Raw genomic sequence first — 21,685 nt, 5'->3', positions numbered from 1 at the left:
CTACATTATTGGTACAAAGTGATGCTTCATTGCAATGATAGTTATAAGCAGTGAATAACAGGAAAGGGAGTATTTATTTAAACAGAAGATATAATGATAACACAGGCAAATGCCCTCCACCATTCTCTCATTCTTGAGGAACAGAATAGAATGCAATAGAAAACCTCAGACAAAAATCTTGCGTAGGACACAGTTGCCACAAATCAGAGTTGACTTGAAATACAAAATAATAAAAACCTCCAGAAATTATTAATGTAGTATGTCGCTGCCACCCACTGTCAAAATAAGAACAGTGTCTCCACTGATTTTTCCCCTCAACATATGTTTGGACAGCTATCTAGAGATGAATTTTTACATAAAAATGTGATTTAAGAAATGGAGCTTTAAATGGAGGCGATTTGATTACTGAAGATCACGGAGGCTGCCTGAGCCTTTTAAATGCCTGTATTTACAAATTCACAAGAAGGGACTGGGAAGGCAATCTGGACACTGAGCATGGAAAGATCTCTCCCCCACTGTAAACTATTGCATTTCAAAAATCTTTAAAGTACAGTTTGGGTTAATTCCATTCATATATACCATAGATTTAGATTATCAGATTTCAGGCTACACTCGAAGATAAACATGTGCAAAACCAGTATGCTGAAGAGCTTCAAATGCTGAGACTAGGTTTTTGGAAGTCCAGGGATTGAATCCCCACCCAGCCTTGAAACTCACTGGGTGACCTTGAACAAGATACACTGTCTCAACCTAAGAGAATAGTAATGACAAACCTAATCTGAATCAATTTTGTCAAGAAAACCTAATGACAGGATCATCATCAGAGTCAATCTGAAAACACAAAAGAATTCAGATGAATTCAGTCTCAGTGAAACATGTAAATAAGTTAGATTTAGTATACAATTTGGAGAATAGCATCCTATAAATCAGTCTCTGCCCAGGGTATTAAATGTATTAAAACTGTTATCTGCTTTGAACTAGATTATCTGAATCTACATTGCCATAAAATCCACTTCAAAGCAGATAATCTGGATTTTATACAACTGTGTAGAAGAGGCCTAAGAGTCTTCAAGCTATTATACTAGTCTTTACCTTTTTTAAAAAAAATACTACAATTGCTTCCTGTAATCTAATCTTGTAATATATAACATGCATCTTGGAAAATAGCTTTTCCAAACAGATGTTTCCCATTTAGTGTTTTTAAATTTTGTTTACGATAATTGATGGCCCCCTGGTGGTGCAGTGGGTTAAACTGCTGAGCTGCTGAACTTGCTGACCAAAAGGTCGGCAGTTTGAATCCAGGGAGTGGGTGAACTCCCACTGTTAGGCCCACCTTCTGCCAGCCTAGCAGTTCGAAAATATGCAAATGTGAGAAGATAAATAGGTAACGCTTCTGCAGGATGGTAACACTGCTCCATGCAGTCATGCCAGCTACATGACCTTGGAGGTGTCTACTGACAACGCCAGCTCTTTGGCTTAGAAATGGAGATGTGCACCACCCGCTAGAGTTGGACACAACTGGACTTAATGTCAAGGGGAAAGCTTTACATTTACGATGTCTTGTCTTTTTGACTTTTGCTTATGTGTTGTTACTTGATTCTGTTGTGAGCTGACACGGGTCTTTGTGGAGAAGGGGCGGGATATAAATAAAGATGATGATGATGATTATTATTATTATTAAATTATTATTATTAGTGAGAAATGCTGGAAAATGCAGCCCAACAAGCATATTGAGGACCCCACCATATGAATTCTTACTACAGATATGGAATGGACACAAGGACTCAGTACTCGTTCCACTCCAGTTTTGCAATATGCACATTTTTGCAATATGCACATTTTAATCAGCTAATTTGATGAGTTAGTGAAAAAGAAGTAATGATAACCAACTTTAATCTCAAATTTATTAACACGTCCTTTTACTACTGAAGATAAAGTCACTCATTTTATAGAGCTAGAATATATGTCAAAATGTCTATATTCAAGTACAGAATTAAACACATGATAGAACATTTAAAAACATGACAACATGTAAATAGAACAGTAACTTTAACAAATATGGATTAACAATTTTAACTTGCATTAAATAACACAAAGTAATATATTCTAGAAATAAAACAAATATTTATCATGAAACTAAAATATGCAAAGTGATTTACAAGGACCACAGTAGTACAGAAGTTATTCGTTTGGAGTTAAATAAAGCTTGCGTTAAAAAATCTTTCACTTGCATCATTTCTTTCTTACATAATACTTTGCTTTTTGACATGTTTTTCTTCTCCAAAAAAAAGTAAATAAAAGGTGATCCTTGGTAACAAGATTAGAACCAACAATTGCATGCACTTTAAATGTTTTAAAGCTACTATTTAAGAAAGTAATTACCTTTTTAAAATCTTAAATGGGTTCTCTTTTCTAGTTTCACAACCATAAAATTCAGTGCCATATTTTAGGAATCTTGTTGAGGAGAAAATACGTTTGGAACTTTCATCTTCACACAAATTTAGAGAATTTATAAGCAATTTGAATACATATAGATATAGATATACCAAACTCACCAAAACCAATTGCATGGACCCAATTAAACCTGAAACTGCATAATATTAAAATAAGGACATATTGTTTCCATCCAACTCTTTCTTTCCCTTAAAAGAAGGAGGCCTGATTGGGGATATACAGACGTTGTCCAACATGGTTGTTATTAGCAAGTGGAATTGATGGTGACAAGGGATAGCTTGGATAAGAGTATGGTCTTGACGTATATGACAGCACACTGGTGGTTCCAGAAGAAAGAGTAGCACTAACAGGGGAGATGTTATTTATCGAACTTCGGCGGAAATTGTACTCTGTTAAAAAAAACATATGTAGTTAACCGTGCATGTTTATATATAGACATGAGTTAATTTAGAAACAAAATTTAGCAGAATACACAAGGTCACCAGAGTTTCTTCCCCCTCTTCCTTGCTCAAGTTGCCAAGAGGAAAACTGTAGGGATTTTGACATATCCTAATGTGTAGAAATGCCATCCAGTGATACTATCCAGTAGTCTCTATTCTATGTCCCCACTGGCACTTAAACTTATTCACAGATTGAAAAAAAAAAGTGCAGAAATACTACATGAGTTTTCATGCTGTGACCTTCACTTAACAGTCAACACACAATATGTTAAACGTATAAAGTACCTTAAAATCTGTTTGTTAAAAGCTAAAGGTGATATGGTTTTGATCAAAGTAACAAGAAGAATAATCAAATTTTCCATCCCATCTGCTACATTTGTACTTCTTTATTAAAATATTCATATCCCATTCTATATTCCAGAATCTCAGGGTGGCACACAATCAAATTAATTTAGAGCAGTTTAAAAATAATTTTTAAAGAATATTAAACCATTTAAAACATGAAAATTTAAAACCAATGTGTCGTCAAAGGCTTTCATGACTAGAATCACTGGGTTGCTCCAAGTTTCCAGGCTGTAAGGCCATGCTTCTGGAACATGGCCATACAGCCCAGAAAACTCACAGCAGCCTAATTTAAAACCAGTTTAAACAGATGAAAATAATTTAAACCGTAATAAATGTGCAAATCTTGCTAACATATATTATATTTAGTTGATTTTAAATTAAAAACATATTTTAACTTAATACTGGAATGACATCCATGTTGATACCAACTGAGTTTATACTTACTTACTTACTTACTTACTTAGGCGATCCCTCGTTGGACGAGTAAGATGGTCTTCCATTATGGATTTCCCTGTGGGTCCGTATGTGGCTGTGGAGCCCTATTCTTGCTCTGCATCTTCTTCCGCAGTGAGGGCATTGGTTTCCAGGTGGAAGGCGTTCCCGGTCGGGGTTGGCTTGACGCGCCTTCCTCCTGGCACGTTTCTCTCTTTCACCCTCCACTCGTGCCTCCTCGAATTCTGCAGCACTGCTGGTCACAGCTGTCCTCCAGCTGGAGCGCTCAAGGGCCAGGGCTTCCCAGTTCTCAGTGTCTATGCCAGAGTTTTTAAGGTTGGCTTTCAGCCCATCTTTAAATCTCTTTTCCTGTCCGCCAACGTTCCGTTTTCCGTTCTTAAGTTCGGAGTAGAGCAACTGCTTTGGGAGACGGTGGTCAGGCATCCGGACAACGTGGCCAGCCCAGCGGAGTTGATGTTGGAGGACCATTGCTTCAATGCTGGTGGTCTTTGCTTCTTCCAGCACACTGACGTTTGTCCGCTTGTCTTCCCAGGAGATTTGCAGGATTTTCCGGAGGCAGCGCTGATGGAATCGTTCCAGGAGTTGCATATGACGTCTGTAGACTGTCCACGTCTCACAGGCATAGAGCAGGGTTGGGAGGACAATGGCTTTATAGACAAGCACCTTGGTCTCCCTACGGATGTCCCGGTCCTCAAACACTCTCTGCTTCATTCTGGAAAATGCTGCACTTGCAGAGCTCAGGCGGTGTTGTATTTCGGCGTCGATGTTGACTTTGGTGGAGAGGTGGCTGCCAAGGTAGCGGAAATGGTCCACATTTTCTAATGTTATGCCATTAAGCTGTATTACTGGCATTGGAGAGGGATTGGCTGGCGACTGCTGGAACAGCACCTTGGTTTTCTCAATGTTCAGTGACAGGCCGAGCTTCTCGTATGCTTCTGCGAAGGTGTTTAGAGTGGCTTGTAGATCTTCTTCTGAATGCGCACAGATAATGGTTTGGTAATCCAGTCATTTTTTGGATTATTATTCTGGAACCACAGGGGAAAGTTCCTACAGAACTTTATTTGAAAATCCTTCCTGGACACTGTGGTGAAAAACAGTTCTGGTCCTTTTAACTCTTATGGATCAGGAGTAAGATTTTAGATAAAAACAGGTGGGAGAAACTTTAATCTCTTCCAACCCGAACTAACACTATTCTATATCAGAACCATGTGTGCTTATTCAAATTTGAGAAGTTAAATGCATGATACATACTCAACATAACATGAGGTTTTGACCCAGAGATGACATATTTAGAACCTTTCAACTACTGAAAACAATGAACACACAGCAGACTGAACTACAAACCTTGTTCTAATAGAAGTTAACACAGAAATATGTTGCTTGTAGTACCTAACTAAACTACAAGCCCAACTAAACTGAACACCCAAATGTATGAAACTTTCCATTTTCTTCTTAGTGTTACAAAAAACAACTTGTAGAATGGCTATAGGAAGAAGATCCTACCCAGTCAATAACCAGCTTTTACTCCAAAAGAATTCCAAACCTATATTTGAGAAAGTAAACACACCCAGAAACAAGGGGAAAGCTGGAAGCAGGGTGCAATGGGTAAGAGAAAAAATTAGCACCAATTATCCCATTTGACCTCCTTCCAAATTGCTTTAAGCAAGATGCAATTATTTGTTTTCTTTTTCAGTTATATCATTCATTTTTCAAAAAGAAACATATTTGGAAAGTTTTTCAAATAACCCCCCCCTCCCCAAAAATAGGGCTTCAACATATTTTTTTATCTTTGCCTTTAAGACTAGATGAAAAAGAAGTGGCAGGTTTTCAAACCATATAATGTATTTTAAAATCATATCCTTCTGTATACATCTCTCTCTTACAATTAAAAGTATTACTATTGCACAAAACCTGCAACAATTTTACAGTTAAAATAATTTTTGAAGATGAAGAATTTAAAGATAGTCATACATAATTTCAATTAACATGTGGATCTTAATATTCATTATTTATTTGTGCAAAATTAAGCATTTCTTTTCTTTACAAGCAATTACTAAACATTTATACATTTTCCAATACTGATATTTCTTCCAAGCTAATATAGTCTAAATAAATTACATTCTTTCCTGAAAGGTCATAGAACAGGCTGTAACACATGTGTTACAGATTATCAGATTAGAACTCTTTAAGTGACCTGCTGAAAGTTAAAGGACTTATTCTTCCTTCCCCTCCCCCCCATATACGCTTCCGATTTATTTCTTTATTTAGGCTTCCCAAATGGCAAATTGGGAAGTATCCATTTAATATGCTACAAATTCCCATTTCAATATAATTCTACCCACCCCCACATTAAACAGTTTTAGATGAAAAATGGTTGTGTACAAAAACAGAAAATGACAGGAATTATTTTCTAAATAAAAAATTATCAATTGTTTTCCTGAGGCTTCTTGGGGCTGACTGGATATTTTGAGCAGAACTATACATCACCCAGTCTAAACTTTGCCCATCCCTGCTGTAAATAGTGCAATTGTAAACTGTAAAGAGATACATACTGCATAAATCAGTTGTTCTCAACCTGTGGGTCATCAGATGTTTTGGCCTTCAACTCCCAGAAACCCTAACAGCTGGTAACTGCCTAGGATTTCTGGAAGTTGTAGACCAAAAGACCTGGGGACCCACAGATTGAGAACCACTAGCATAAATAAATTGAGAGAAACATACATTTCAGGCAACATGAAAATACCTAGTTTATGAAACATGGATGTCACAATAAAGTGGATGGTGTTTATCTTCCAGCAAATTTAAAACAAAAATCTTACATTAAGTAAATTTTGCAGATTTTATGTTTCTGACTCACAGTTTCTAATATATTGCAGAGGGTAAAAATGTCCCATTTTCAAAGGAGTCCCTGTATGTTCAGAATAAAATGTTCCAAAATCAAGACTGCTGATTCAGAGGAAATATATTCGCCTAAGGTGGCACATTTGTTTTGAGGAGCTATCTGCTTTCCTCTCTGCAAAAAAATTGTAAAGCAACACCCTTGCTATATGTTGAAACATGATGTGGCTGAAACGTCAGGAGAGAATACTTCTAAAACATGGCTATACATCCCGGAAAACTCACAGCAACCCACCTTTGCTATATCTTTGAAAATCAGTAACTTATTCTTTCCTATTAAAAAAATGAAATATTTGTCCTGACTTTCTTAAACTATAAATGTAGAAGGAAAACATTGAGATTTGTTTACAAAAAAGACAAAACGTCAGTGTCATCAATGGGTAATCGCTACCCCAAGAGGAAATTATCTCTTCAGTGAAAAGATATTTTACCATCTTACAATCATATGCCACTTCAATGCTGCAGTGATCCTTGCAATTAATTTTCCTACCAGTGGTGCACCATATGGTAGGTTTTTTTTATTCACTGCTCTAATTCACATGTAAAAGCTTACTCTTGGGGGAGATACTTGTTCAGACAAAAGCAGAAGCTAGATACACAAGTAGATCAGCTGGAGCTCTCTTGATGGTCTGGTTCAGATTTGGCACATCATATATAAACCCTTCACTCAGAACAGTTCAGTTTGTTTGAAGTATTGGTCAGGAGGAAGTGCCTCCAACCAAGAGTGGAAAGCTTCCATTTAGGATAGTTCTGGGTAAACAAAATGTTAATCTCTACCCAAACAACTGAAGAAATAGGACACACAGGATGGAATTACTGTGAAAGAACCTTTCTGGGACTTAAACTCCCAGAAATCCCAGCCATCTTGCCAGCGGTAAGGAATTGTGAGAGCTGAAGTCCAAAACACCTGGAGGACCAAAGGTTGGGAACCACTGCTCTAGAAGCACCAGGTTTTCTAAATCATTTTGTTATGAAAAACTAAAGTTATTAGTAGTGTTCAAAATAACAGTGAGAGACCACTGTTACTACTCCATGGCACATGTCAATTTTTATTTCAATAACCATTCCAGTAATAAAACCAGGCATTAATTTGACCTTTTTTTTAAAACTGAAATCCAGTTACTTACCTGTTTACTTTCTCCATATTTTCCTACACAGGTCCAGACTGTGGGGGTTGTGTACCCTTTCTGCAAGCAGTGGAGACAGAATGTAATCATCTTCAAGGTGATGTTAACCCCAACAAGAGTGTACGGAATTCTGAGACTTATACAACTAGTTTCTCGAATAATTTGTTTAATTCTAATCAGTTGGAGAGGGTTTTACCTTACACATACATTATAGTTAACATCCTTAAACCTCGGCTTAGAAGAAAGGATATCACTAGTCTCAATCACAAGATGTAATATGCCACAACGCTGTGCTAACCTTATAAAATAAATCTGCACAAATAAGCATGCTTAAAATGTAGTAATTACTGCAAGCAGTGCTGATGTTAAATTGCTCTTCACTCAAAATAGAAATGAAAATATATGTGTGAAATGTACAGAACGCTTTGTCCCTAATTTTAGTTCAAACTAGAAAATGTTGCTTTTTAAAATAAAAGAAAATAATCTTCTGCTATATAGCAAAAACGAAATTCACCAGAAATGTTTTCTTTATTAGGTTACAATAAAGTTGCAGTTCACTGTGTAAAAGTGCATCTCCATTAAATTAAAACTGATGAGAAAGGAAGAGGAGCCAAAGGATGAAATGGACTGGAACTTTGGATTCCTCCCTTGATCAACTGACATAAGCAAGCAGGAACAGGTTGCTTACCTGTAACTGTTGTTCTTCAAGTGGCAATCTGTGTCCTCACACAACTGAGGTTTGTGCCTGTGTTAATCTCATTTACAGAAAGTTCCAGAACTACTAATTTTGGTGGAACCCTTTAGTGATCTCTCCAATCCCTGTCCCAAAGCTACTCGTCCCTCAGCTCCATAAGCCATTTATCATACTTGCAAAAGAAGATGGGAGAATTGATTGTGTGAAAGTACAGATGACCACTTGAAGAATCCCAGAAGGCAAGCAATCTGTTCTTTGTGGTCTCTGTGCCTCACACAACTGGATAATGGATGCATGGGCAGGTCAATCAAAAATAGAAGACAGCATTTATCTACTGAAGAAACCATCTTCCCTAGCTTTGCAGTCCAATGTGGCTAGAGTGGAAGGTGGCAACAAGGCCAACTTGCCTAAGAAACACCCTTGAACCAGACCGAGGATGTAAATATGACTCATGTTGAATGATACCATAAATGGACAGGCCTCTTAGCAAGATGGTAAGCGAGGCTGATGAGCTCTATCACCTATTTGGAGAGCCTCTGTGAGGATCCAGGGAAGCTGGCATATCTGTCGCTATAGCAAAGGAAGAACCTGATGACTTTATCTGTGCTGTTCAATGAACATAGCAGGGTAGTCACTATATCTGAATAGTGTGCTACGTGCTGTAGATGTGAGAGGAGCTTTTGGGAAAAAAGGCTACTAGAATTATGTCCTGGTTATTATGTAATGATGAAACAACGTTAGAGGGGGAAATAAGGATTCACATGAAGTACTATCTTTTCCTTGTGGTAAATATGATGCAGCTGGTCAGCTGTCAAGGCACAGAGCTCACTAGCTGACCTGGCCAGAAACAATTTTCCAAAGTAAGCAGGCGGCCTACCATGGCCACAGGCACAAAAGACTTGAAGGACAGTTGTGACCGCACTAGAAATTTGACCAAGGAGGTATGTTACTGTTTAAGTGCAAAGCACCTCAAAAGGAAGCTTTTGCCTCACTCTTGAATAGGAAGGCAGCTGGATGACAAGATGGCTGGTAAGCTACCACAGCAGCCAAGTAAAAGGGGAAACTGAGAATCTTTCAGATATAGAAGGATGAAATCCCTTATCTTAAGTGAAAGTACAACGCATATTCAATTCATTTCTGTATGAGTGGATTGCTTTTGACAAGCTCAGAGGATTTATTGTATATCTTCTAATGACTTCTAATCATTCGTGTGGTTTGGTGAAATTAGATGAAGGGAGGCCGGGATGGCACACTTTCTCATCAAACAGTGTTAGATCTGGCATGGATGAGAAGTGCATGTATTCATGGTGTAAATTTAACGAAGCATTGAGATCCAGTGTTGTCTGGGCTACCACAGTGCCACAAGTACATAACTGGTTGTATCTTCCTGAAATTTCATGAGAACCCTGGCTACAGGTGGAGGAAATGGAAAGAGGAAATGTATTAAACCTTTGGTCTTCTGCCTTGGTCAGCTGATATAAGAATAGATTTTGGGCAGATCTACCAGATTTTTTTCCCAATACTGTACTTTATTATTCTGAAGAGAAACAGATCTCTCTGGTTGGTGCACCTCCAACCCCAGGTTAGGACCTTTTATAGTAAGCACCTGTCTTATCTGGATTCCGTTTCAATTTGTTTTTTCTTTACCCAGCCCATTACCTCCTCCAGGACTCATTCAGGAGAGACACACTATCCTTAACTAAGTTGTTTTTGAAGACATGGAGAAATATATTTGGATGTCAACAGCATACTGATGGAAAGAATGAATTGCACAAATGGTCATGGTTCCTCTGGGGGAGAGGCAGATATGGTATTTACATCTTCCCAAGATGGTGAAAAGGGATGAGACCATGAAGCATGAGAATCAGTATTGTCATCCAATGAATCAACATAGTATGGTGATCTAGTTCAGTTGTGACTGATGCTAAATGAACTGGATGGTGAAATAGCTGAATGTGTAGCATCAGGTAACATTGTCAATTCTGTAGATGAACAAAACTTATTTGGGGCGGCTACTGCAGTTAGTGTCAATGGAGCAGCTGGAGATTATGAGCAATGATCACAACACTGGGGGCGGGGGGTGAAAGGAAGATGACACTGTGGAGAACACTAACAATGGCAATCATAAGTCTGTACGAGTGGTATCACCAATGATTCGGAAACAGATGAGTAAAGAGGAGTAGGTGAGTGACACCTGCATTGCGGTCCCAATGATAGTAGCATTATACTTGTAAGACCAGCAGACATCATCAAGGTCTGTGTTGAGTGTCTAGAGGTTGTGAGCTTGTGGCTGGTGAAGGACAAAAGAGTGACTGGGAGGCATAGTTCTCTTCAGGAGTTCTGAAGGGAGCAACTGTGTCAGACTAATGATGTTCTGTCCTTCTTTCTAGGAGACTGTTGTGAAAACCAAGGTAGGCTCCTGTGATTATGCTCCAATTCTGTGGAACTCATTGCCTCCATATATTAGAGCAATGTCGGAGTTGCAACCTTTTGTAAAGGCGCTCAAGACTTGGCTGTTTGGTTGTGCATTTAAGTAAAGTGATCAGATCTAATTTGCCAAATAGTCACTGTTGTATGTTTTTATGTGTAAATGCTATTTTAAATTGTAAGTCGCTCGGAGCACCTTGGTGGAGAGCGACTAATTGAAATGAAGTGATTAAGTGCATTCTAGGACCAGTCACTGAATCGAGAGAAGCTTGGGTGGAAAAGAGTGGTTCCAGACAAAGCTAGGATTGAGGTAAGCCACAGACAAAAGCCAGGTTATGGACTACTGGTGATCTACAAAGCTAACTCTGAGACAGTATAAATAGCATCCCTTGAACTAGTACACCATTGAACCTAGCTAAGCCTTCTATCTGGGGACCATCGAATTCAGGCCAAGACAATACTAAGAGCAGTAGGATAGTCAGGTAACTTGGACAAGAGCTCTAATTTGATTTCTTCTTGTCCTTCCTGCTCTTCTTCCAAAGAGTCATCCTCCCAGTCAGTCCTTTTAGTATGAGATTTACCAGATTTAATCTCATCCAAAGATCTGCTAGGAATAAAGAGAATTTGCCATTATTCCGATTCTCAATCTAATAACAGAAATGATACAGTTCAAGAAGTCAAACTAATTCGAGGATTGGGTTGATGTGCAGTTTGTGGGTGGTTCAGGCTAAGTGGAAATCGCCACGAGGGCCCTGGAAAGTCCTGATGAAGTCTTGAATCAGAGGCCAAATAGAGAGGACAATTATTCTGAGTCGCTTCAAGGACTACTCCCAGAGATGGAGTTTAAGGTGTGAAAATTAGTTCACAAATCCCTGTGGTATAATGTCTCTGCTAATAGATCAAGAATGCATTAGATGGCATTTCCCAGACCAAACAAAGCACTGGGAATGGTTGTTGGAGGTAGAAATCTTCCCCAAGTACAAGTCTACCTTTTAACGATGCTTTTAAAACCATACAAAGGGAAAACTTTGAATTATGAGAAGAACAAAAAAACAGAAGGTATAGAATGCTATTTTTAGACAAAAAGAAAAGAATAAGAGAAATAGGAGAACAGAAGTTACTAACTGATGAGATTAAAATCCTAGTTGGAACAGACCTCGTGGGCCATCCAGTCCAACCTCCTGCCAAGAAGCAGGAAAATCGCATTCAAAGCACCACCGACAGATTATCTGCAGTGTACTCAATCATGGATGAAAAGCAAGTAGCTTTGGTATGAGGATGGGAGAGAATGCCAGGAGCAGAATTTTCATCTAAGTTATCAGCACATTTCTGTAGGTGTCAGAACTGGCTCAGGTGCAAACTACAGTTATGCAAGACTCAGAGACCACAAAGAACATATCAGTTGTGAATGCTCCTTCAGCACCCTGAGAACTGCAAAAAGTAGACATCATTTTATCTGGAACATTTTGTCTAGAATATTATAACCAAACGTTGATCAAAGAGCATTTAAATTATGAATGATCATGTATGTAGCCTGAATTATCTTATTATTTAAAACCTTATTTTGTTTGAAATGGTTCAAAATTATTTTATTTCTACATCACCCCAAGATCTCCTGTTAAAAGACAGGATACAAGTATTTTAATAAATAAAATAAATGAATTTACCCTGAATTTACCCTGCTTCTTCCAGATTCTGGTCCTGTTTCAGGACATAAGGAAAGAAAATGTGCAAGAAAAAGTAAACTATAAGGATGAAAGACTTTTAAAAATGAAGCACACTGAAAACAAAACTAACTGCACAATTTAGCTATGCTATGCAAGAGAAAAAGAAAAAAAATGCTCTTTCAAAATCTCATATGACAACAGGTTTCAGTATTGCTGTTAGCAGAAATCCTTCCACCAACCACAATAAACAGGATGAAGAAGCAGTTACATTGGCATCAACATCCTTTGTACACAATTTAAGCAGGATCCTGGGCTTTCAGGACAAGCAAATATGTAGCAACTATTTATTCTTCACATTATGTAAATCAGTGTTCATGAGGCCATTCTAAACGTAATGCCAGATTTCTCTCCACCTTTCCTTTTCTGTTAGCTCCACTAGTCTATTCAGCTTGTATGGGCTAGTTCTAACTGAAGCATTTTTGTCTTTCCATCTAGTCTTTCCCTTCTACATTCCCCTCGAAACACTTTTCTCCAGCCTTCCCCTCGTTTCTTGCCCCACGCTTACACGTACCAGGAGTGTTGCCACACTGTAATTTGACATATGTAGAAAGAATGACATACAGAGTTTACTTTATCATTATATAAAACATGTTGTAGACTAAGAAAGGGTTTTCAGGTAATGTAGGGCCACATATCCTGCATCAGGGTATGTAAACTAGCAAAATAATTGAATTGCTTATGCTTAGCCTCATATTTATAAACCTTTTACTCTAAGGATTATTTGGATTATTGGCCATTGTAGGTAAAATACATTACATGGTCAAATATTGATTTAAGAAACTGGCCTCTGCCCCACACCTCCACCCCAAAAGATTATTTTTGGGAAAATAAAAACAAAAACATACACATTGAAAATCTACAAAATCCATTTGCAAGCTACAGGGGGGATCCTCTGCCCAATATAGTTGACGCTCCTCAAATTGCTCCACCATCACTTCTCATTGCTCAAAATGGAGGGTGCAGCAATTTTTGCAGCCTCCCAATGGAGTCAGAAATGAAGGAGTTCTGCCTTCCAGGCTCCAGGCTGTTAAATCTAGTCTAAACTAAAAAACAATTCTCTGCATTTCAATGTAGTTTGTGTGAAAGACTGCCACCTGAAGTGCCTCTGAATTTCTTCTCTGATGTCCATTTGAATTTCAACCATAGACTGAGGACTTAATGATTGCTTCACTCCAGCACTCTGTCCCATCAATTGAAAACAGCCAGTTTTACCTGCAGGCAAAACTGTTTTATGAATTTTATTATGTGATATTTTATGTGTGTTCATGGTTGTAATTTTATGTTGTTTATCATTTTTATGCTTATGTATTGTTTATTTCATGTGCGGCACTTTGGAGTGCTTTTGTGAGCCGCCCCAAGTGCCTTGGGGTAGATGGTGGCAGAGTATAAATGAAGTTTTCTATTTTATTATTATTTTATAGCATGTTTTATAGCATGACTTAAATGTGTGGTACACAAAAGTAAGTAGCACTTTAAAGTTCAGTATCAAACAGGAAAAGATAAGTCAATAGTTTTCAATAAAATTACATAGCGGAGAAGGGATACTGTGTGTATTACAGATAACAGACTGACTATAGCATTAACTAGTGTAGTTAAAAGTTCTCCAATTCCTCATGGGAAGTCCTAAAAATGCAATAGAAAGCGTGGGGCTAAAATTCTGTTCAGATGTCTGGAAGAGTGTATTTCAATATCCTAGACCAGTGTTTCTCAAGCTGTACTCCTCCAGGTATTTTGGACTTTAGCTCCCACAATTCTTAACAGCTGGTAAGCTGGCTAGGATTTCTGGGAACTAAAGTCCAAAACACCTGGAAGAGCAGAGTTTGAGGAAACATTGTCTTAGACAATACAAGAAGAAACTCTTCAGTAACAAAAATTACTACCTTTCTACCTGGATAATTGCGAGTTCAGCAACAGCAGCTCCCTGTTCTCCATTCTCTGGCTCATTACTATATGGATTAAAAGGACAGAACCCTGGCTACCCACAATACAAAAACTATTGTATTACTGTATTACTAGGCTATTACTGATGATGCCAAGAGAGCATGGGATGTGGGGGACTCTTAAGCTGGGACAGCATTTATTATTTTGCTGGCATTTAGATGTTTAAAATATTTCTAAAATTCTTATAATTTATCCACATTGAGATACTTAGCTTACTTGTTGGCAATTTAAATCTTGACTATTAGTGGTGATTTAAGTACCTAGAGATGCTGTTGTATTCAGCTACACAATTTTCCTGATGTTGCTTTATATGACTTTGAGACAGGTTTAATCTAATAAAAGCAGCATATAAACAAACTGATTATGACAGAAAATTCCCATCAGAATGCATTAACTGTGCACTCAATCCTCAGAATATTTGCTTTCTGAAAACTGCTGAATAAGACAGAACAGCAGATACAGCAGCATATTGTTTTCTTCACCCATGTAAATATCACATGAGATCCTACAGGGAAAATAGTTAAAGGTCTTCACATATTAATTCTCAAGGACCTTTACAGTAGCTTTTTTTCAAAAATGGTTTCACCTACACACTTTTTCAAGGAGACAAAGTTTCTGTACAGTGAAAGGTACAACTGAAATGCAAATTAACTGCCACTGCCTTTTCAATTAAAGGAGAAAGTATCTTAAAGGCAAAGATCCCATCTGTGCATATGGGCAAAAAACAATCATATCAAAGCAACTCAGAAAATAAGGCAAATTCCCCAGTGCACTGCAGATTAAATCTGTTACCTAAAAAAATATTCACTTAAATTTAAACAGAAGTGAAACACCTCAGAGTGCCTTACTGTTATAAAGAAAGCGAAGTCTCAGACTTCGTTGTCATATATAGAAAGTAAAACTGGAAGGTATTTCCGATGTAATAAAGCATTCTAAACTCTAGGGCAGACCTGCACAACATCCAACCTGCAAAGGCCTTCCCTGCAACCCATGGGAAGGCTCAGGTCTCTCCCCCCCCCCCCCCCAGCTTTTCGCCATGTTCCTGGGAATGGCACGGAGCTGGAAAGGGGTAGGGATTCCACCTTGGTGCTTGTTCCTCCAGGCATGTGTAGAGCCAAGCATCAAGGGAGAAGCTCAGACTTCTACCCAGCTTCACGCAGTACCCATAAAAATGGTGCAAGGCTGAGGGAAAGACAGGGGTTCTTCCTTGGGGCTCGGCCCCTCCTCAGCTTCGTGCTATTCTCAGGGGAATGGTGGGATGGCAAGGAAGGGGCAGGGATTCACCTTTGGTGGAGGTGGGGAGAGATGTGTGGCCCGCCAAAGGGTTTGGGGAAAAATGATGGCCCTTTACAAGGGCCAAGTTGTGCAGGCCTGCTCTAGGGAGTCACTAATGAAGACTTATTGTTTTATACACACTACACTGATATAATATAAATCAAGAACTAGTAATATTAATAAAAAAACAATGTTTTAAGAACTTACCCAAGTGTAGCAATGCAAACTGTGCTGCCAGTTCTTTTGCATCTTCTACAGTACTGCAAAGTTTGTCTGGCATAAAATAACTCTGAGATCCATTTGCAACAGTAGGAATAATGATCTTATAGATTAGTAGTATTTTTCCATCTTGACTTGTCGTTGAATACAAATAATATTCTGGAGGTGCCCAGTTATTTTTATTACAATAATAATCTAACTGCATTGTTGCAGAACTAAAATGACTAGATTTTAATGAGTATATGCTAATTGGAGTAAGCTTTGTTCCTGGGAAAAATGGGTACGTACACCTTTCAATTTCAGGCGGACTAGGGCTATGCTGTCCATTCAGGCGAATTGGGAGATTTGCTGACTTTGTGAGAGACTTCTGATGACCATCTTCTTTGTTTGCAAAGACTAAAAGATTTTCAGAACTGGGACTCATTTGACCATTAAGATGTTGTCTCCAAGTACTCTCTTTATTTACTGGCTTGGCCAGTGTTACTTCAATACTAGCTCCATCAATGCATTTTCCATTCATAACTGACATAGCTGCAACTGCATCATCTCGATTGAAGAAGTGAACAAAAGCATAATCTCTAAGTTTTTTCACACGCTCAACAGCTCCTGGCTTAAATTTGTTAAATTCAGCCTTAATTGTTTCTTCTGTAGTTGAAATCATCAAGTTTCTAACATATAATACTTTAACTCTCTGCATTGTTTCTTCATCAACTTCTTTTTCTGGGTCTGCCCAATCTACCTGAATAGTGTGGCCCCATAACTGGAATGTTCCTGTAGAAAAAAATTAAAATACAAGTGTTTATTAGTTCCTATATCTAATTTATTTATAAAAGAATTTTGTCCTATATTTCAAAATAACTCAAAGGGCAATTATCTGAAAAACCAAGTTTTATACATTGGGTGCCATATTTGAAAATGTGTTTTCTTCTTCAGCAACTAATTTCTGATCCAACCATTTAGGAAACAAGAACCTGAAGCAAGGAACTGGGTGAATGAGTAATAAAGACAGATTTTGGTAGTTAGGGATACATTTCATCTTTCTTGAAATTAGTAAGAATTATAAAATACACCTTGCCTTATGCATCTGTATCAGCTTCACTTAAGGAATATGCATTAAAAACATTGTACAAATGGTCTTTTACACCAACACAGCTCTCTCAAATACAGAGTAATCTCTCAGCAATGTGTTGGAGGAGATACAAGGAGAAGGATACTATACTGTATATCTTACTTTACTGCCCAAAGGTTATCATTCCAGGATCTGACCATGGCTTTCATCTTTGAGATGATAAGCCAACCAAATGATCCCTAATAATGCTCTGAGCTTTCTTAAGGCTGCCAGACTTATAAAGTTCTTCCAAAGAGGGGAGAGGACACCCAGTCATTCACTGTGCAGAAGTAATGACCTTTGGAGCACCTTCATATCTGTCACTGTGCAATTACCAAACCATGCGCAGATGCAGGTTAGTATCAATTTCTACATGACTGAAACACTATTTTTAATCGCCACATATTTTGGCCCTTAAAACATTTTAGAACTAAGAAGTAATTGCTAAACAAGAATATGAAATAAGAAAATTTACCGGGAATGAGTTTTCTTCTTGCCATAGCTGCAGCTCTGTGGGACTCATATTCCACAAAAGCAAATCCACGATTCTTTGTCTTATCTGTTGCACTTGGATACACAATAACATCCACGACACCTTCTGTGACTTTTTTCATTTCATCTAAGATCTCCTCTTTTTTCTTTTCTTTTGGAATAGCTCCAATAAATAGTCTGCAATTATCTAAACTTACACAAACACCAATAAACTTTCCAGGACGAATCTCATAATTATTAAGGATCCGAATAGCAAGCTGAGCTTCTTCTTTGGTGGTATACATTACAAATGCATACCCACGATTCTCGCCACTAAATTCCATCATCAGTCTGAATTCATAGATCTTCCCAGCTCTCTCAAAAACAGGAACTAGTTCATCTTCATACATATCACGGGGAATTTTTCCCACGAAAACTTCACAGCCTCGTGGTGGTGGTGGACCTTCCCAACCTGGCAAAATTATTCCCATTAATCCGAAGGTTGAGACAATATGTTTGATTGATCAAAAATGTATATATTGTATCATTGTCATTATAAATCTTGCCAATACAAAAGTTATGAATTTTCGGAACAATCACTACTAGCTGTGAAAGAAACCTGCCTCCATCCAATCTGGGTCGAAGAATAGAAACATAGAAAACCGAAGGTCGCCGATTATCCAACAATACAGTGCTGCTCTAGAAGCCAGTATTCAAACTGAGTAATCTGACAGCAAGACAACTATACACTTTACTGTTTATATGAGTTTTGGAAATTTTACTCAGAAACAGCATCCAACATTATCAAATTACTGAGCACACCAGATATATTTTAGTCAGTTATTGAACAACAGCTGTGAAGGAATAGTGAAAAAAATTGCCATACTTATGTATAAATCGGCCTCATATGTAAGTCAGGGACAGGTTTGGGGGGGGGGGGTGGATTATGGATTATGATATGAGTAAGTTGAGGGTCATACCACAGAGAGGGGAAAGCAGCAATGGTTGTCTCAGGAGGCCAGTTGACCCTGGCTGCTGCCGCTATTTCCCCACTCAGTCATTCAAAAAGGCCAGAAGTGGCAACATAGCTAAGGGAGTAGAAGGAGTCGGTGCTTTTTTGGTTCTTTTGGGAATAAGTTTTTGCCTTTCACCACTCTACTCAGAAAAGGAAATAGTTCATTAAAAAAAAGTTAATGTATAGCACTCACATTGACTCATGGATAAATTGACCCAGACTTTTTGGGTTGCTTTTTTTGACTAAATTTTCTAGACCTATAAATGAGCATATAGGGTACTTAGCAAGCACCAAGTAAAAACTATTCATGTCTAACTTTTCCTTTACATTTCAAATTAGTATTGTTTTGAGAAAGTATCAAAATATACTTAAAACTGCTTAATCTGCTTTCTTGAGATTCCCAAGAAAATTGCAACTTCTCAACATTCCCTTGGTTGAGGACACTATTTTCTTAAGCATGGCTCTATGTTATTTTATCCTTTAAAGTTACCCTCTGGTCTTCCCAAAACAATACACATTACATAGACTCGTTAAAACAGTCTAGTTTAGCAATGGAAAGACTTTCATCGTCATAGTGCTTCCCACCACAACCTTGCCCCGGAATCCAGACTGTATTTTCTAAAAGCTTCCTAATCTTTATTCACTTCTAAATATGGATTATTAGGATTAAAGACTGCACAGCTGTCTTTACTTGTAATAAATCAATTAAGTCTAGTACTTTATCTTAACTGATAGATCACTTTGTCAAATAATCTAGAGTTTACTGCACAAACAAATCCATCATCTTACTTTGGAAAAAGAAATACTGAAAATTTTATTTTAATTTTTCTGAGAAACAGAATTCAAAAATCTAAACATAGATCATACTGATAGGTCATAGTCTACTTTCTTACCTGGTGGAGGTCCACCAAATTTTCGTTGACCATTTTCTTGAACCATGTTATAACCCGTCTTTTCCATAAGAGCCAATAAGGCAGCTTCATTCTGAGTACCAGTTCTAACTTTGCTACAGCCATTTGTTATATCTGTTTGTTCTTCAATCATTGCCGTACTGCCTTCAGAAAGCAAATGTTAACCGTGTTATTTAAATGTACAATATTTTCATGCTGCATATATACAAACTGCATCTTGTGATTTCTTATATCAAGTAATGAAAAATTATATACATGTTGAATATCTCTAATCCGGAATTCTGAAATCCAAAATTGTCCACATGAGTGGCTGAGATCATGACAACTTTCTGATGGTTCAATGTACACAAACTTAAGTTTCAAGGACAACATTATTAGAAATAGTATGTATAAAATTACCTTCAAACTATGTGCATAATGTATATATGAAACATACATTCATCTTTAAACTTGGGTTCAATCTTCAAGATACCTCATGAAGTATATACAAGCATTTCAAAATCTGAGATATGGAACACTTCTGATCCCAGACATTTTGGATAAGGGATACTCATCCAAAACCAGTATTCAGATGAATAAATGATGTGAATTTCTTAATTTTAAAAAATCATATCTATTATTTACTTCTTGGTGGCACGTTTTGGGAATTCAGCAATAGAATAAGGTAAGTTTACTCCAGACTACCAAAAGATCTAAATAGAATTGTATTCACCTCTACCCTCATCAACTAGCAGTCTCTTCGCTGAAGAAACACTTCCCTCTATTGACATCTTCCCCAGGTGATCTATGACACTGGACTGCTATGTTATATATTTAAAGTTTGAATCTTGCTTCTGTTATGGCACTCATGGAAATAAACACTTAAAAACTTTAATGCTATAGCATGTGGCTTTCCCAATTTCTTCTACCAGAAATAAAGTGTCTTTAGTGTGCATGAAATTACCCTCTATTATTACAAGAATGTAATGTTTGAATAAGGCTAATATAACATACCTTCTAAATATTATTAGAACACAGATCCTAAAAATATTCAAAATACCAGGGAAATAAATTCATTTTCCATTACAGTGCTCACCGTTAAGAATTATGGTAGAAACTTACACTGGACTTCTACTTTTTTGTAATTTATATACTCTGGCCTGTAGACTTCAGAAATAAAATTCAAGTGGTTTTCAAACCATTTTTAATCCACAATTAGTTTGACTCTGTCACCTTCATCCACAGCCGACAAATCAAACAGGGAAAATATCTGTAGGTGAAAATATTCAAAGATTCAAATAAAAAGCAGTTTATCGTAGTGTTTCTTTACTTAATTTACATTTAGTTCTCAGCTCAACAGAGCAGAGAACAGTAACTATATTTAACAAAATGTATGTAAACTGAGCAGAATTTATAACAGGTCACAGATGTAGGTGGTGCCATTTGCAGGATAGTTTCTCTTACAATAACTAAGCATATTAGACAGTAAGCAAAAACTCTGGATTTTCCCCTCCAAGGTATTTCCAGATAAGCTATTCCTAGTGCTAGCAATCAAGGAAGTGTTGTGCACTTCGATGTGTTGTTTTCTAACTTTTATCAACCCCATGAATTTCACTGGGTAAGAGGTGGCATGTAGGTCTCTTCCTCTGAAATGTTACCTAAAACATCTGGAATTCATTAGTGGTCTTATCAAAGTACTAACCAGGATCTGATGCTTATTAGAGTACATGTTGAGTATCTGTAAACAAAATACTTGGGACCATACATATTTTGCATTATGGATTTTTTTTCAAATGTTGAATATCTTTATTTGCATATATGTACATAAGGTTTCTTGAAGAAGGGTCCCAAGTCTAAACATGAAAGTCATGTTTGATTCAGATACCTGATACACATAGACTGAAAGTCATTTTGTACAATATTTTAATAATTTTAGGCATAATAATAAATGTGTTACCCCCTTGCCTTGTGGATCAATGCAAGAGATAAAACACAATTGAAACACATAAAAGATACACAAAGCTAAAATACAAGTAAAAATCCACTGATTAAATGCAGATTAAAATTCACAACAAAACTGACTAGGTATGACCACCGAAAGAGATAGGTTTTCAATTGCATCTTAAATTCCAACAGCTGATTTAGCTGTCAGAGCTCCTCCAGCAGGTCGTTGTAGTCTTGAGGTGGCCAATGGAAAGGTC

The 21,685-nt window shown here is 37.5% G+C and overlaps 1 protein-coding gene across 2 annotated transcripts; it reads right to left on the bottom strand.

The window, feature by feature from the left end:
• Positions 1–2,170: 2,170 nt before the first annotated feature.
• On the bottom strand, positions 2,171–20,750 carry RBM46 (RNA binding motif protein 46). Of its 2 annotated transcripts, XM_067468376.1 has the most exons (7): positions 20,607–20,750; positions 19,488–19,649; positions 17,584–18,051; positions 15,989–16,771; positions 12,506–12,539; positions 7,718–7,777; positions 2,783–2,843 (listed from the first exon to the last, which is right to left on the bottom strand). In XM_067468376.1, the coding sequence occupies exons 2-6, from the start codon at positions 19,636–19,638 to the stop codon at positions 7,741–7,743; spliced, it is 1,473 nt and encodes a 490-aa protein (XP_067324477.1). In that variant the 5' UTR covers positions 19,639–19,649; positions 20,607–20,750; the 3' UTR covers positions 2,783–2,843; positions 7,718–7,740. The 2 variants fall into 2 exon arrangements, with proteins under 2 accessions (XP_067324476.1, XP_067324477.1); XM_067468375.1 differs by lacking the exons at positions 7,718–7,777; positions 12,506–12,539 and having other exon boundaries at positions 2,171–2,843.
• Positions 20,751–21,685: the final 935 nt, after the last annotated feature.

The sequence above is a fragment of the Anolis sagrei genome, chromosome 5 (assembly GCF_037176765.1).
Source record: "Anolis sagrei isolate rAnoSag1 chromosome 5, rAnoSag1.mat, whole genome shotgun sequence".
Taxonomy (NCBI): domain Eukaryota; kingdom Metazoa; phylum Chordata; class Lepidosauria; order Squamata; family Dactyloidae; genus Anolis; species Anolis sagrei.
This window is presented reverse-complemented; position numbering and strand designations above follow the sequence as displayed.